This window comes from Pieris brassicae, chromosome 6 (genome assembly GCF_905147105.1).
Source record: "Pieris brassicae chromosome 6, ilPieBrab1.1, whole genome shotgun sequence".
In the NCBI taxonomy this organism is placed as follows: domain Eukaryota; kingdom Metazoa; phylum Arthropoda; class Insecta; order Lepidoptera; family Pieridae; genus Pieris; species Pieris brassicae.
The window spans coordinates 9,786,543-9,803,559 of record NC_059670.1 but is presented as its reverse complement, the minus strand read 5'-3'; the positions used below and the strand labels follow the sequence as shown (position 1 = coordinate 9,803,559).

Below are 17,017 nucleotides of genomic sequence, written 5' to 3'. Positions count from 1 at the left end.
GGCATATAAATTAGTTTAAGAATGTATAGTACTTTTTTCCCTATAAGTACTATGGAATTTTGGTATTTAGGTGAATAATGCCCAAGTGCGCACTGCGCTGTGGTTCGTCGTTTCTTGTATAAACATTCCCTAGACATTATAATATGGATTCCTTTAAGAGGCGGTTAAGGCATTTCCTTGACAGTCCTAGCCCTCCTATAGGCGACATTTCACTTAACATGAGGACTGTGACCAAATGGATGTCCAGTTCTGCATAAAAAAGAGATGTCTATGACTTGTACCATAGAGTGTATGTAAATAAATAGAAATCTGTACAAAAACTACATGAAATTCTCATTCATGAATAGCTTAACATGTTTTGTTTCCAGTTTTCCCATGTTACACAATAGAATACGCAGGTTGTACGCAGTCAATAACTTTGTGTGACGGTTCACGCTCGTGCTGAAGCCAGCTTTGTTTAATTATTCGTATTATCTGTAATATGACCATGGTTCATATAACATAAACGAACCCATGAATTTGCAATCGGTAGACATCGACGAAGTTTTTGCTGGTCAGTTAATTTGATGTTGATGCGGTTATAAAATTGTATCAGTCAATATCGTCCAATAATGTGGGTGTTTAAATGCATTGTGTTGTGAAAGAATAGTGTATTACGATATTCATTTCATTCCGTTGAAGGCCTGGTATGGTCTGAATTCGAGACTTCGTCAATTGTTTGGCAAATAATTTCGATGTAAAAAATCTTAGTATTATGTTAGTCATGTACATTTTTAAATGTTAATTACCGAAGTGTTATCCGATGTTTAGATAAATACCTGACGGATTTAAATCCAATTCAGATTTATTGAACCACGCGTGACCAACTGAGCTGTTTAAGACTGACATACATATATCTTAGTTTATCAATTGTCCAAATGTATTTAATTCCATTATTATACGCCCTAATCTCAATGCGTAATTAAATTTTTTTTTGCTCTGATGATGACCATTACTGAAAATTACTGGTTCAGTTAAGCTTCTATATCTATAAGTAGGGGCATGCTATTTTGTTGACACTATTTGCTATCTATCACTCTATTAATTTGTGTCGTTATTGTTTATATTGTTACTATCTTATCTTTTGTTTCTACAGTTTGATAAAGGTTTTGGAGTGATTAATAACTAGTTGTGTGTTTACAGTTCTATGCAGCAACAGGGTGAGCCAAATGACAAAAACCTACAATGACATCGAAGCGGTAACAAGGCTCTTAGAAGAAGTGAGTACTTCAATGAACGTAAATTTATTCGACACGTTTTTTTTTTGTATTGCGTGATTTGTTAATTATAAAGTCTAGAGATGAAGACGGATAGCAGAAACATATATAATTGTGTTAAAAGTCGCTGGAAAATTTGTAAGTTCGATATTTGAAAGAAAACAAAAGCTATCGTTGTAGAAAGAAAACCATTTAAAACGGAATTATTACTTAATAGCTAAGTAAATAGACTAAGTGTAATTAAGATAAAACAGTTCTAAAGTGCAATCGAACCCTATACGAAAATAATCAAAATCGTTTCATCGGCTCAGAAGTACAGGCGTCTCGCTCCATTAGTAATAAATTTGATGGATTTTTTAAATTTTAAACGTAAATTTAAAAGGCAGTCAATACTACGTGATTACGTTGAACGGTTTGAAATTGTGAAGGTGTGGTTTTTGATATATTTGTTCTCATGTTGTTTGTTTGTTATTTTTTATGCCAAAAGCTATTTTGTTTTCGATATTTATTATCCGTGATGTCAAATGATTTGTTTGATTCAGAAGTTTTGGTCAAATAATAAACAAACATTCATACAAGTCGCATTAATATTTGTTTTTATGAAGAATACAAATTTTAATTGCTACGAATATAAAAAAAAAAGTTATATGTCTTCTATAGAAATAGAGATATTCGTAGAAATGTATTCCCTGTAGCGATTATTACTAGTATTTGTTTTTCGCTTTCGCTACAAAAAACATGCCAGCGCAAATCATGAGGTTTTTTCCAGAGGTAAGCTTGCAGGTGTACAATGATGCCCTAACGTTTATAACACACAGAAGACAGTGTTTACTCTTAACTCTGATTAATAATAATAGAAAGTATGTAATATTATTAAATTTTGATCCCACCACACTACTGAAAACTTATTTTTTAAATCTATACATTAAATAAATATAATAAATTTAGTTGTCTGAAACGTATTACACGATGATTTTAAAACTAAATTGTATATATTGAAAAATGTATTGTGTTTCTAGAAAGAAAAGGATTTGGAGCTAACTGCTCGTATCGGCAAGGAATTACTGACGGCTAACGGGCGGTTGGAGTCTCGTGTCACTGCCCTAGAAGGCGAGTTACGTGGCGCTCGGGACCTCATCACACAGCTTAAGCACGAGCTCAACGCCAAAAGCGATTTACTTCAGGTAGGATTTGAGGTTATCTGCTATCCCAATCCCTTAATATTTCATTGAGATAATTTTATTTCGAGTGGGAAATGGGCAATCCATAGAAAGTTTATATATGATGTAATAGTGACTAGATATAATGGTATTTTAGATAAAAAATTATATGTACTAAGGGAAATAATTATTTTTACTAATTACTTAAGGTGGGTAACTCACTCTCATTTGTATCAATTATTAATTAATTTTAACTGGAATAAATCTTATCTTTATAGTGCTAGAATATAAGATATCATTCGAAATTGATTACATATTCAATTCTGTGAATTAACTTAACCTCTTGATACAACTTTTGAGGAAGTTTTCCTAGGGCACTAACTTATCAAATAAAGCATAGTCGTTGAATATCTTTCTTTACTATATACATAGAAAGATATATATACAATTTTATTATTCTAAGATGCGGCGCCTTGCAACGTTTTCCACGCTATTTTATCCTCTGCCGTCAACATCAAATTTTTGCCAGCTCTTTCAATTTTTCACTGCCCCTTGGTTTTTCGGTTTGCATTGGTTTTTTGTGCCTATTGGCCAGTCCTTTGACCATCACCCATCTGTATAAGACTGCGAGCTCTGCCAATCTCCATTTGAGTTGTAGGTTATGTTGTTAAACATAAGTTTCTTGGCAAATTTGAAATAAAAAATACATCACAAACATACGTTAAACTTTCTTTTTATAATAAACATAGATTAGATTAAGTCACTTGTTATGAAACTGCGCAGTTATTTCCATGTACAAGTAAACCTCGTCCGTCCTTCACGAAAAACTAGGTTAGAGCGACATGATTGCTGTAATCAAACGTGGGTTGCTTGTTTATTATTTTCAATTAATTGTTAAAGGTAAAGAGAAAACCTACTTGGTTTTAATTGGTAATTGAGTCGTAATAGTTATTCCCTGATGTGCATTTATGAAAAGCCGAAACAAATAATTCAGATCTACTTTTGACTCTAATTTTAAAAACAGACCAATATCTCTCTATGGGGCAGTTAGAAGAATTAGGTAATCAGCTCTCTGTGCATGACGCATGCCAGTTTCTTGGTCAAAGCCATGCTTATGATAGTCTTTACCGTTCGAGCTAGTGTTTGTTGCGCTCATAGAAAAACCCTACTACGAGAATTGTGGGATTTGTGGGTGGCTGCAGTGGTAATTAGTTGTTTTTTGTTATACAGACAATACTGTTACGTCATTATAGTTCGACAGTAATCTTGTTATATGCAAAATATAAAGTTTATAAGTAACCAGACTAAATTGTAGATGTATGTTATTCCTAGATACTAACAAATGATACAGAGGATTCCCCAACGGAAGAGAAGGAGGCGGCGACGGCTGCCCTCCTTCGGCGACGTACCGGCGCACTGGAGCGCGAGAACAGAGCCCTACGAGACGAAGCATCTCGGCTCGCGGCCGGCGCGGACTCTGCAGAGCTGGCCGAGAAGCAGTTACTGCGGGACATCGCAGCTCAGCTAGGTGAGTCTTATAGTTGACGAGTTAGTCCGTAAATGCCTTGTTAGTTATTATAACACTCACCTGAACCAGTTTTAAATGTTCTTATGATATGTTGGGCACTTATACTGTTTCTTTCAATTGGCCACTAATAAATATATATATAGACATATGTGGTGGAAGCATTTATGGGTAAGTGGATTAACATATATGACGATATATATAACACTGTAAATTTAACGATTAAAGTGACTTTATTAATATCGTGTGCCAAATGTTTTATAGTTTGCATAACTGTTACCAGGGGTTGGGCTTGCGGCAAAACCACACCTTTTTTTAATTATTACCACGAATTTGTTTGACGTAATATTTGATATAGATTATCATATAAGTCTGTATGGTTTTAAACCCAACTTTTAAGTATTTCAGACAAATATTGTATTATTTTTTTACCCGTTTTGTGTTTAATACCAAATGTAAATCGACCATTAAAATTTGATTGCTTCTTAAATTATAATAATTTCATATGTCATGTATATTTTAAATTCTGTATAATGTATATGTTATTTTAAACATATGATGCGGTAACTTTATGCATTCAGTTAAATACTTTGAATTGATCACAAACAATACCTTAAAATACATTGTGATGGGTATTAAAATTTGCATGAAGGTGAATATGATTAACAAGAAGAAGTTGGTCATTAAATAAAATAATTGATATGCGAAACAATTCTCTTCCGTTACTATGAGATTACGTAGTTTATGGATGAGACTTGCATCATTTGCACGGAAGAAATGACAATGTACGCAATTATTGGTATGTTAACACAGCTTTCGCAAGTGTTCCCATGTTCTTATACTATTGTGTCAGTTACGAATAATTTTTATCAGCGAATTCCAGAACACTTATTGATAACTATCTTTTGTCACGTATTGATTTAAATTCTTAACGAATTAATCATTTATTATTTTATCAACGGATATAAGCGCATTTATTACGTTTTGACGTTTCGCTTTTAATAATCCATGGTTCGCGTCGTTCATCGAATTGCGAAGTTGCAATGTTCCGCTGGATTTTTGGACTTTTTCTGTCTTGGGCTCTTAATTATTAAGCTTAAGGTTAGGATTTATAAAAAAACATTTCTAACCTAACCGAACCATTCTCGGACCACACAGTTACTTACATCTGTAGTTTCGGAGGCATTCATTTAGAACTGAGTGCGAACAATTAACAACGGGTTTTTATTCGAATGTAGATAGGAGTCGTTTTTAATTTTAGTGTTTCTATTTAGTACATTAGGAATATATTAACCTTATTCTTAAAATTTAAATAACTCTCTAATATTTTAATACGTAGACCAGTCACTAACAAGGTCAATTCATTTTCATCTTTCTCATTGACGGCACTGTTCATCAAGTTTTTCCAACCCCTTGTTCAAATCCTTATTGAAGACATTACAACAAGAATATTAATTAACAGACCAAACAACTATTTAGCAGTAACGGCTTGGATAATACATGTAAATTGTTTACCCGAAACACGACCAGTGAAGAGAACAGAAATTATTCTACAATATATGGAGAAGATTGAAGAAATATGGTCCCGGTGGCGCAAGGTGGCCTAGCAGCGTGTTGTCTTTAAGATTCGCACCCTGTCAGACCATACTTGTTCTAACGGGACTCGATACAACAAGGAGAATAATTAAACGTCCAGAATGAAGATGAAACAGGATTAGATAAAGCATTCTTGCACGAATGAAAATCAGTGTAATGGTTTTATTTGAGATGAATCCGTGTTATATAATTCGTCTTGAATTATATGGTTATTGTAAAATTTTAACTCCTAATCCGTCTAATAGCAGCTTGACGTCACTTGGTATTTGTGTATTTCAATAAATGTTTGCTCGCTGTATTATGTAAATGGTGATGTAAGTGAAGTAAAAATAATGTTCTTTATAAATGGGTATATAATATATCATTTACATATATATCGCAGCCCTCGCGAACTTCATTTCGCCTTAATATTATTTTTTTAGCTTACCAATTTAGTAGCTACATACCAACATATGGAATATTTTGCTACGCTACCCATAATTTTTATAGATATATATCTAATGTCTAATAGATATCGACATCACATGATATTCGAGTCTCAAAGACGCTTCATGCTGGCAATTATACTAATATTAAATTAATGAATTTAAGATTTTATCTTAATTGTGATTGTTAATATGTACTGTATGTCCACGTTATTATCTCTTAACAAGATAACCCTTCTCTTGGTATCTTTTAATTTTTTGCTATGTCCGTTGTTTTATTTACTATTGTTTAACAATACTTTTAAAAAAAATCACTTTAAGCAGTAATGTATACGTTTAAATAATTAAAAGTCACAATTTTTTTGAATTTATGACAGCTTTGGGATAAAGCGCTGTGTACGATCGCCACCTTTGATTACACAAAACAATACTAACCCCTGGCTCGTGTAAATAAAGACTTTAAAAATGAAATTTTCTTGGCTCGGAAGTTTAGTAATATACATAGACTTCGCCTTCATAGCCATCTTCATAATATTAAAATTCTGTTATACTGAGACCTCGATCGAGTAGTGCACTTATGAAAACGTGATATGGCACGTTGTGAAAGTCTTAGAAGTTCATCTATTTTAAGATGAAATGTTATAAAACAATGCGAGCTGAAATTGTTTAATGTTAGTTTGTTAGCTAACATTAACTGTTGTTAATAGCTACAACTAATAACTCACTCGCTCGGTTACTCGCTTAAAACCTAAGGAGTCCATTCGACGATTAATTATTTACTCATAGAGAACATGAATAGGTTTGCTAGCAGAGGCAATTGTTGTCAGGTCAGGTCAGTCCTGACCTTTCGATATCTCGGGTATAAAAATAGGTGTGTCTTGGTTATTATGAGCAGTGTTGGCCTAGTGGCTTCAACGTCCGACTTTCATCTATGAGGTCGTAAGTTCGATCCCCGGCTGTGCACCAATGGATTTTCTTTCTATGAGCTCATTTAACACTCGCTCAAACGGTGAAGGAAAACATCGTGAGGAAACCGGCTTGCCGTAGACCCAAAAAGTTGACGGCGTGCGTCAGGCACAGAAGGCTGATCACCTACTTGCCTATTAGATTAACAAATGATCATGAAATTGTTACAGAAATCTGAGGCCCAGACCTAAAAAGGTTGTAGCGCAATTGTTTTTTTTGTCTGGGTTATTTATCGCTATCTAACTGGAGTGTGTGACATTTTGCTTAAAGAACAATTTAAATTTAATGATAAGTTATTTATAATTAAAGAAATACATAATTCAACTTGGTAATTTCGCACTTTTTGCAGACTTTTCCATACATTCGCAAGACCTTTTGAATTTAATTTATTAATTGTAAGGTCGCTCGCTGCACTGCCTTTTTAAATAGATTTTGAATGTATAATTAGAGTTTGAAAAGATAATTCTTTAAATTTTCAGATGTTCAGAGCCAATATACGCAAGATTTTGACGTACGAAGATTGTACAAAAACTTTATAGTAATAATTTATTTTTGCTATAAAATTGTATAAACTGAATTGGGCTTTTTTAAAAATAACTTTGTAAATTTGGCGATAGTTTTTGTGTGAGAACTAAGTTTATGTATCCCACACCGATGTTAACATATATAAATAAATAAATTTTCAGCGAGTGCTAATTCGGAGACGAATGAACTTGGGTCCGAGTTATCTGAAGAGAGACAAAGATCCTGTGAACTTCAGCAACAGCTAGACTCGACCAATGCAAGGCTTGCTGTGTCTGACCGGAATTTACAACAGGTACGATACAAAACTGGTGACAGCTGTAAGTAGCAGCTGAACATGGTGGAAATCAGTGGTTTGTAGGATCGATATCTGGTAAAACAATTGTTTGGAGACCGAACCAAAAGGCATTTGTAAAGCAACATTATTTACACTTAGTTACATTTATAGAAAAACAAATAACATAATGCATAAAAATTCTAAGGGATGCAATTGGCGGAGTTATCGCTAACAAGCGATCTCTTTCAGGCAACAGTTACCCTTTTATAATTTATTAATTATCAGTAATACAGAAATATGTTTGCGTCAGGCCCCATTCAGATTTAAGTCAAGTCAAACAATTTCTGTCCATCAACGTCCATGATCATATCGTGTTTGATATAATTAAGTTTTACCTTTGTTATATTTGTCCTAGATTTATATAGAAAACGCATAAATATTCCTTCTATTGTAATTAGATTTTTCAATGATTTTTCCTTTCCTTAACAATATTTTTTTGTAGTATTTCTGAATTAAAATATTGTTGTTTTAATTGTTTGTTTTCAACGTACCAATACCACTTGTAGATTGTGACGACCATCCTGGTGAGAAAAATATATTTCTTCAGAAAACAATTTTTATTGTAGGCCAGGCCAATCTATCACACTACATATTCTGCTTTAGCCATAGTACATATACGTATATATGTGTAATATGAAACTAATGTAAATTTGTCGGAAGTTACGACGTTAATAGATTTCATAAAATATACTGAATTTCCGGTAACCATTAGGCAACATAATTTAATAATGAAATATGAAACTTAACGGATTTGTTTGTTGTTGGAGCTAAGTGTGTTAAAAGCTTCACCAATAAGTAGTATTTAGAGTTACGTTAAAGTCTGAAATAGTTCAAGAATGGGTCTCCAACAAACCAATGATCATATTCGATCCTTACGTGGTTCGTTAAAAATCTCGAGTGTAATGTCGAGTTTTTATACCTTGCGATCCCACAGCAATATCAGAGCTAAGGACGTTGAAAGAACTGAAATTTAGTCTAGATTTAGTCGAAATTTACTCCTTTTTGTGTGTTTGATCAAACGATCACTTGCGTTGCGTAGAGATTTCTCTCTGTATCTTATACATACCATGCAGAGTATTCGTAGGAGTTTCTACATTACTACTCGTAGCACAGAAGGCTGATCACCTACTTGCCTATTCAATTAAAAAATGATCACGAAACACATACAGAAATCTGAGGCCCAGACCTAAAAAGGTTCTAGCGCCATTGATTTTCTCTATATATATTATATCATATACCTGAATTTTTTTAATGTCTAAAGAACTTTATTTCTCATTACAAAAAATTATATTTTATTTACATGAGAAACTAAATATTGTGAGCGAGATACACGTCCCAATTTTAGTTCACTACATTAACTTTGACATGGATTTTTAATGCCCCCTTGAATCTGTCAAACACCACACCAATATTGCGAATTTTAGATGGCAACCGATTAAACAGTTTTTATCCAATTTTAACTCTAGCCAGTATATTCATTTAATTTCTCTGTACCTACTTATATTCAGTAATTATATAGGTATATCAGATTCATTTTCATAATGATGTAGATAGTAGTTTTCTATTGTAATTTTAATATTTAGTAACCCAAATGCCTAGATTAAATGTCAGATGAAGTTGGTGTTGGCACAATGTGCTGGCGTGGGAGGAGTTTTTTGGGTCTCATTACTTCCGTTACTATACTTGTTTACGATTATACGTGGAATTATTACCTAACCTTATTCCCAGAGGTTGATGAATGAACTTTTAGCAGTAAAACCGCTTTTGGTATTTTTTTCTCCTGTTTTGTGTGATAAGCGATGTAAAGTAGTATTATTATGTACTATAAAGAGCGAATGAAAGCACTCGATCTTATTGGTTTAGGAAGTCTCTAATGTCTATAAAACTTATAACTTTTCAATTCCTCATTCACCGTCACTGCCATTCGATTGTAGAATGCTCTGCCTGTAGCCGTACAGACCTCGCAGCCTAAATTTACATTAAAGAAACAATTGACAATATTATACCAATTAACATTTGATATTTTTTTACCTTCATTTTTACAAGTTTTTTTGATTGTTGTAAGTTCGTTGCTGGATTATTTCAAATGTTTATATTACTATTGCTTGGGTTGTCTAGAAGAAACTGCTTTTTACAGTAAGACATACATCCTTTGTTAAATCTCAATTTTCTTCTGTTTTGTGTTATCCGATGTAAATATTATTACTGTATTAAGTTCCCAGAATTGAAAAGCTCTTTACTTTAAGTTTAACACACATTTGAGGGGAAATTCTTTAAAAGTGAAGACCACTCAATATAATACAAATTCCTTAAAGAACCTAGTCTCGAAACGGAGTAGAGGCTGACTTAAATAGACATCTGGAAAGTGTAACTAGGGCACCGTCTTTAAACCTAAACTTATTAAGCTGCCAGTGTGTATACCTAAATAATAATAAATATTTTTTTGCGCTGAAATATACAAGAAATATTACTAATTAATACCACGTTGCAATTAAATTAAGTAATTTTAATTTGTTTCCAGTTAACAGCCGAGCATGATCACACGCTGCGAGTATTGGAAATAACAAGAGAAAATCAAAATGCACTCGCGGCCGAGTTGGCCGATGTTAAGGTGAGCCCTATGATGTAATGGTATACACTATACACATTGCGTTCATGATTAATTAAAGAATATCTTTAAATATATAAATATCTACATCTTCTGTGTGTGCGTAACAAAACTTAGAAACGGTTAGATTTTAATGAATTTTTTGTGTGCTCAAGTTGATTCTAGAATGATTTAGATATTTTCTCCGTCTAAAGTATAAAATAATGATTTTGAGGCAAGGATTTTAAGTATTTATGTAAAGTGTGTATATTCCTACAATAAACAAAGGACAAATTAATTCCTACAATTAATTCAATTAAGAAATACACTTTCATGTAACGTCGATTTAACGACGAACACCCTAAAGCGTTGAAATCAATTGGCTTTGGTTGGTTTTGTCCATACAATTATACACTCTACATTGTACTACATAATTGAGTAATAAAGTACTTTTTAAGTTGCTAACATTAGTAAAACTTCGCAGCTGCGTACGATCTTGCTAGCCCGCAATAAACTCGACTGTTGCATCGTGTATGTGAACTTTATAAGAAGTTCGTTCTTTTGTTTACAAATTGGGAATTCTTGCAGTTGTAGACTTTTGTTGACCATGACTAATAAGCAGGAGTCATGAATTATTATCTATATGTTTACATTGTTTAGTTATTACCTAGTTTTAATCTTAATATATATTTTATTATACTAATACACATGTGATTATAATGAATTGTAATATACCTCTTTTCGTGCTCAATACAAAATACTTTAAACATTTTATTTTTAAAAAACAGTGGTGTAGAATCCTTGGTCTTGGCGTTAGGTTTCTGTTTCGTAATATTTTTTTCTAACAGGAAAGTACGTACACCATCAGCCTTCTGTGCCCGATACACGTTAGTCAAAGGTCAATTTTCTTCACCTTAATTTTGTCCACAGCCGTGATTCAAATTCGATCTCAGACAAGGTCGTACGATAAGTAAAGAAGCCAACACCGCTCTTATCTAGACAAAGAATTATAATCTTATTAAAATCGCATTCTCTTTGATCTAATAAATTCAATTTATAATTTAAGATAAGATATGATATTGTATATTTTATGAGCAGTGTTGGCCTAGTGGCTACAGCGTGCGACTCTCATCCCTGAGGTTGTAGGTTCGATCCCCGGATTTTCTTTCTATGTTCGCATTTAACATTAGCTCGAACGGTGAAGGAAAACATCGTGAGGAAACCGGCTTGCTTTATACCCAAAAAGTCGGCGGCGGCGGCGGCGTGCGTCAGGCACAGAAGGCCGATCACCTACTTGCCTATTCGATCAACAAATGATCATGAAACAGATACAGAAATCTGAGGCCCAGACCTAAAAAGGTTGTAGCGCCATTGATTTATTTTTTATGTTATTGTATAACCTATTCCGAAGTTGATTAGATTAACCTACTTAGTAATCCAATCTAAATAGTACAGATCGCAATATAAAATATTATTTAACTTTTCAATTAAATTTTCATTAAATCGGGTAAAACTAATTCTAGGAAAATATTTAATTTAATTTGAATACCAAACATTCAGTTCATTTGAATGTTTTTGATCTGATTATTTATAAAGTATATTAAATGAATACGTATATGTTCTGTTAGACAAATTAATACATAAAACTGGTTTCATACTCACTTTTTCCATCGCATCATTGATATATGTGGCTTTGAAATTAGTTCACTTGAAGCGTCCCACTTCAACTGAGCTTTTCACTGAGTAGTAGAGTTGTAGATTGGAAAAGTTATATACAATAGAGTAATCATTTGTAACTACGCAAAACATATTTCGTAAAATATATTTTTTCAAGAGTTTTCCCAAGAGCAACAGTTTCAACAAATAAATAATAACCGTTATTTGTCATATTATATACGAAAGAGGGCTACGAAATACGACTTTATTTTACTTTAACAATTTGAAAGACGAAAAAGAATTCTTTAAAATACGCATCGCTGTCCTCAGTCTATAGACTTGTATACTGTGATATTGTTTCTAAGGTCTAAAATTTCGAAAGATTTCTAAATCAATGTTCGTCCTGTCGTTCTATATATTTAGTAATTATAGATCTGTAACGCCCGTGATTGTAAGAATCCCTACCAAATACATTATACATTTAAATACAAATACATTTCCATAAATGGTTACGATAACAAGTAGTTTTTGTATAAAGGCATAAGAAAACAATGGTTTTATATTTACAGGAACGATATTCGGAAGTGGCAGCACATTTGGCGGAAGCGCAAGAGGCGTTACGGCAAGTTCGCAAACGAGGCGAACCGGTCCGTGGTCTCATGCCGAGTGTAGCAGCGGCTGCGGGTCTACTCCCAGCGAGTCTGCATCGAGAGATGCATTCCTCGGTCTACTCCGAGTTCAGCTTGGATTCTGGCATTGGGGATCCGCTGGCAAAGTAAGTTTATTAAAGAGAAAGTCGTCTAGGGTAAGACAATGAGTTGAGAGTCAGACCTAAATATGACTTTCGTATTTCTATAAGGTACTAGGTTTTGACATTCTGGAGACTTACGTAGAGCTAAGTCTATTGAATCTTACTAATATCTAAAAACATTTCTCCAAATGAGGCATTTATTGAGAAACCTCTCAATTGATCTTAAATAATATTTAATAATAATAACTTACGTTTAAAGGCAGTACAGGCAAATTTAGAGTCATTGACCATAAACACTTTACATTACAAATATTATTTTTGTTTGTTGTGATGTACTATATATATTTTTTGACTTAAATATTCTCTATCGCTGATTTCTCAGGCAACGAATGTAAATACTGCAATATATTTATTTTTTATTATTATTTATTTATAGTTATAACAATAAAATTAACGTACAAGGGGCTACATCATTAAATATATTTTGATTATTGTCTGTGGTTGGTTGTTCAGTCAAGCTATGCAAACAATGCAATAAATATTCTCTATATATATATATATTACAAAAAAAGGAATTTTCCAGTTCAAGCATGCAGAAAGTGTTCGAGACAGTCCAATGCGCGTCACGCTGGTCCGGGGCTTCCTTATCCGGATCTGAGAGCGAGGGTGTGCCCAAACCGAAACCAAAGACCAAAACTATATCAACTGATAGCTTCTTTGAAGATATATCCGATGTTGAATCTGAAGATTTATACCCGTAAGTCATAGTTATAGTCATGCAAATAATTTTTTTAAATATATTTTCACATAATTATTCTAACAGTTACTACTAATACGATATAAGTACACAATAGCACCGAAGATTCTAGGATAAAGCAGTTTTATAAAAAATATAAAAAAAAACAAACAAAAACGTGTAATCTGAATTATTCTCGAATCCACTTAAACACTCATCAAAATCGTTCCACTCATTTATTGCATTACGTCTTTGTCGAGAAAGATTCGATCGTCTTGGTCGTGGCATTGTTTATGATAATATCGGATAAGCTAATAGAAAGTGGAAATAAACACCGATCAACTTCAAAACTTATAATTATCAAATTTTCAATTATACTTAAACATAGTTAACCTTACGTTTAGCTGTCAGTTGCGTTTTGTTCTACCATTTTTAATAAATCAACGGCCAGACTGATGTCTTGACTGCGACGTTAACGTTGTACATATTCTAGCCTCAAATATGGATATAAAGAAATCATTTCTTAAATTAATCAGCCTTCTGTCAGTTACAAAAATAGTTTTTGGCTCTCAGGCATTACTGTGATCTTAAGTTGTGTTTCTTTACCTAAAACTACATCAGTGAAATTTTAAATGAAAAATATAAATTCTAATATCTTAATTCAATTCCATTTATAATATTTACCAAATTGAAAAAAACGACAAATGATTAGTTGCTAATATAACATAATTATGGAAATGTTTACCTAAGCAAATATACTATGCTAAATTGCATTTAATTTGCTAATGACTGTTTTTGGAAAGTAATTGTAGTAATTCACTACTGATATAATTATCCAGATAACCAGAACAAAACATATAAGGTTTCTGTACGAACGTACGTGAATGTATACGTGGGTATACGTTAATCGTTCGTGAAAAATACGGTTCTTGATTTAAATATTATGTGTTAGCGGTGGCTCGGGCGTTGGAGTTCCCGGAGCGCCAGGAGCTGCAGAATTGGCTGCGGCTTTAAGACGGCTCACGCCGCAAGAAATCGATTCGCGGCGTGCTTCGTTGGCTGCCTCACACGTTCTTAGGAATAAACGGACAGGTAATACTGCTATAATATAATTGCTATTTACATTATTTAATTTTAAATAAAATTCTTTTGTACTATTAATGATACGATATGAAATCATGTAAATTTGTTATTTATCTTTTTATTAATCTTTGAATTATTTTAGTACGTTACTTTGCTGTAAACACGTGTATGTCAGATTTTGGCTTTGATTTGTTGTGTTATTCAGTACATTCAAAATTGTATATCGGGAATAGTTATATAATGAAGCCCGCTTGTCTAACACAAGGAACTGGTTTCTGGTGGATTTACAGCTTTGGCTACATGATTACCGTTTGATAAAACAATTAAATATCTGGCTTTAAAAAAAATTAAGAAAAAATAATTGTATTTTTTTACACTGAAAAATATACTAATTAAAGCTTAATTATTTTTATTATTAATTACAATGTTAAAGACGTGAATTTTCATACTATGTACCTATGTAGTTGTAACATTGCGCGATAGGTTGAGTAATAGTGAGACACGTGAACAGTGCGGGTTAAAAAGGGACGCAAGGAACAAGGACAAGGATACGAAAGGAAATGCTTTGGTAGTTTGGCCATATAGAACGGATTAATGAGAAGCAGTTAACATGAAGGATATACAAGGCAACCTTGGATGGTGAAATCGGGTTGGTTAGGCCTTGTTGTACATACCTGGACCAAATCCAGGACGTACCAGACAAGGAACAAAAGTACCTATCACCAATGAGCATGTATGGTGCTCAAGACCGTAGCAAGTGAAGATTCTGGGAGATCAAAAAGGCGTGATAATAAAAAATAAATAAATAAAATATATAGTCTGCGCACATAAATAGTTCTCGATCAGTTGTTGTTCTTTTCCAACATTACCCAACGTAGGTCAAGAACTGGTTAGGGTGGAGCCAGTTCTCCTAATGCTTACCTTATTAAGAAAGTTTGAGGCCTATAGTTGTGGTGTCCTATGTGAGTGTCTCAGTATTTTAAAGTGTTTTAATAAAATTTACAGATCGCGAGTGGAGTGAAGAGAGTGCAGTGTGGGGGGCGGGAGTGGGTGGAGGGGCGAGGTTCCGAACTCCTCACAAGCTGCAGATCGTCAAACCGCTGGAGGGCTCCCTCACTCTACACACCTGGGCACAGCTGGCTAAGCCTAACATGTCCGGTAGGATATTTGTTTTTTTTAAACTTTATAGTTTTAACTTTCATTATACAAGCAATGTTGACTTCGTGGCTTCAATCCGCGGCTGTGCACGAGTGGACTTTTCATGTGCGCATTTAACGGTCGCTCGGTACGGCGAAGGAAGACGTGACCAGCATGCTTTAGCCACAATAGTCGGCGGCGTGTGTCAGGCACAGGTTGATCACCTACTTGCCAATTAGAAATGATGACAGAACAGATATAGATATCTGAGGCCTGGGCCTAAGTCTGAACCTAGAAAGTTGTTGCGACATTGGTTTATTTTTATTTAACTTTAATTATATTTAGACATAACATTTATTACTATCGGAACAGACACACACAAAATAATAATCGAAAGAGAAAATAACAATACTTTCTTTAAGGATATAAGGTACATTTTAACACACACATGTGTAATGTGGGTTGTGATTTTAACTGGTCCTGGTTCAGCATTATGCTGTGGAGGAGACGCGTTCCACAGTGCTGGTCATTCTGCCAGATACCATAAAAATAGAAGCAAAAAAGAAAAATAATGTAATCATGATAATAGTAGAAAAAAATATTATAGTAAAAATTAACAATATAAGCAAAGAAGACTTGGAATATATGTGTGTAAGAGTACATAGTAAATAAAAATTAAAAGAAAATACGTAATAATATTTGTGCGTGTTCGTTGCGTATGAAAAGAAAGATCCCTAAACTTCTCTTATACACTCGTCAGCCCCATGACTCCCAATTGTGTACCTTATTCCGTTTAATAGAACAAATGAAGGATATATCATGCTCAGGGCTTAATTCAATTCAATTTCTCAGTCAATTTATGTACTACAGGGGCATACTTTGACGTATATGTATACATAATGGTCATGTAGGTCATGCGTACTTGAAACAATATTTCGGTAGACAAACCATTGATTGACTATTAGGCCACGAAGGCGGTCGAATAAAAATGTATTATGCAAGAAATATTTCGTACCTTTTAGCGTAAAAATTTATGGCATATCTGAATTGTTAAATTAATATTTACGATGCACGTTATTAATTTTGTTTATATATTCTAACATTAAATTATTTTAGGCTTACTAGAAGAACAGGAAGGTGTAGGCGTACGAGGATCGAGATCAGCTCAAGCTCTCGGTTTGCGGATGTACCGACTCTCGGATGTAGAGGAAGATGACGATATGTTGCGGCTCCCTCACTCTAGTCACATTTACACTTTTACGAATAGGTAAGACTGTTTA

General features: G+C 33.6%; 1 protein-coding gene across 6 annotated transcripts in view; it reads left to right on the top strand.

Moving 5' to 3' along the window:
• The window catches only part of LOC123710663 (trafficking kinesin-binding protein milt), a 43,718-nt gene that overhangs the window by 23,997 nt on the left and 2,704 nt on the right, over nucleotides 1-17,017 (top strand). For all 6 annotated transcript variants that reach the window (XM_045662711.1, XM_045662707.1, XM_045662708.1 and 3 more), the window contains 10 exons: nucleotides 1,183-1,259; nucleotides 2,276-2,440; nucleotides 3,749-3,944; nucleotides 7,615-7,745; nucleotides 10,309-10,398; nucleotides 12,600-12,805; nucleotides 13,365-13,538; nucleotides 14,470-14,609; nucleotides 15,606-15,758; nucleotides 16,854-17,004. In XM_045662711.1, the coding sequence (XP_045518667.1) occupies nucleotides 1,209-1,259; nucleotides 2,276-2,440; nucleotides 3,749-3,944; nucleotides 7,615-7,745; nucleotides 10,309-10,398; nucleotides 12,600-12,805; nucleotides 13,365-13,538; nucleotides 14,470-14,609; nucleotides 15,606-15,758; nucleotides 16,854-17,004 (1,457 nt within the window). In that variant the 5' untranslated portion in view covers nucleotides 1,183-1,208. The remainder of the gene's footprint in view (nucleotides 1-1,182; nucleotides 1,260-2,275; nucleotides 2,441-3,748; nucleotides 3,945-7,614; nucleotides 7,746-10,308; nucleotides 10,399-12,599; nucleotides 12,806-13,364; nucleotides 13,539-14,469; nucleotides 14,610-15,605; nucleotides 15,759-16,853; nucleotides 17,005-17,017) is intronic.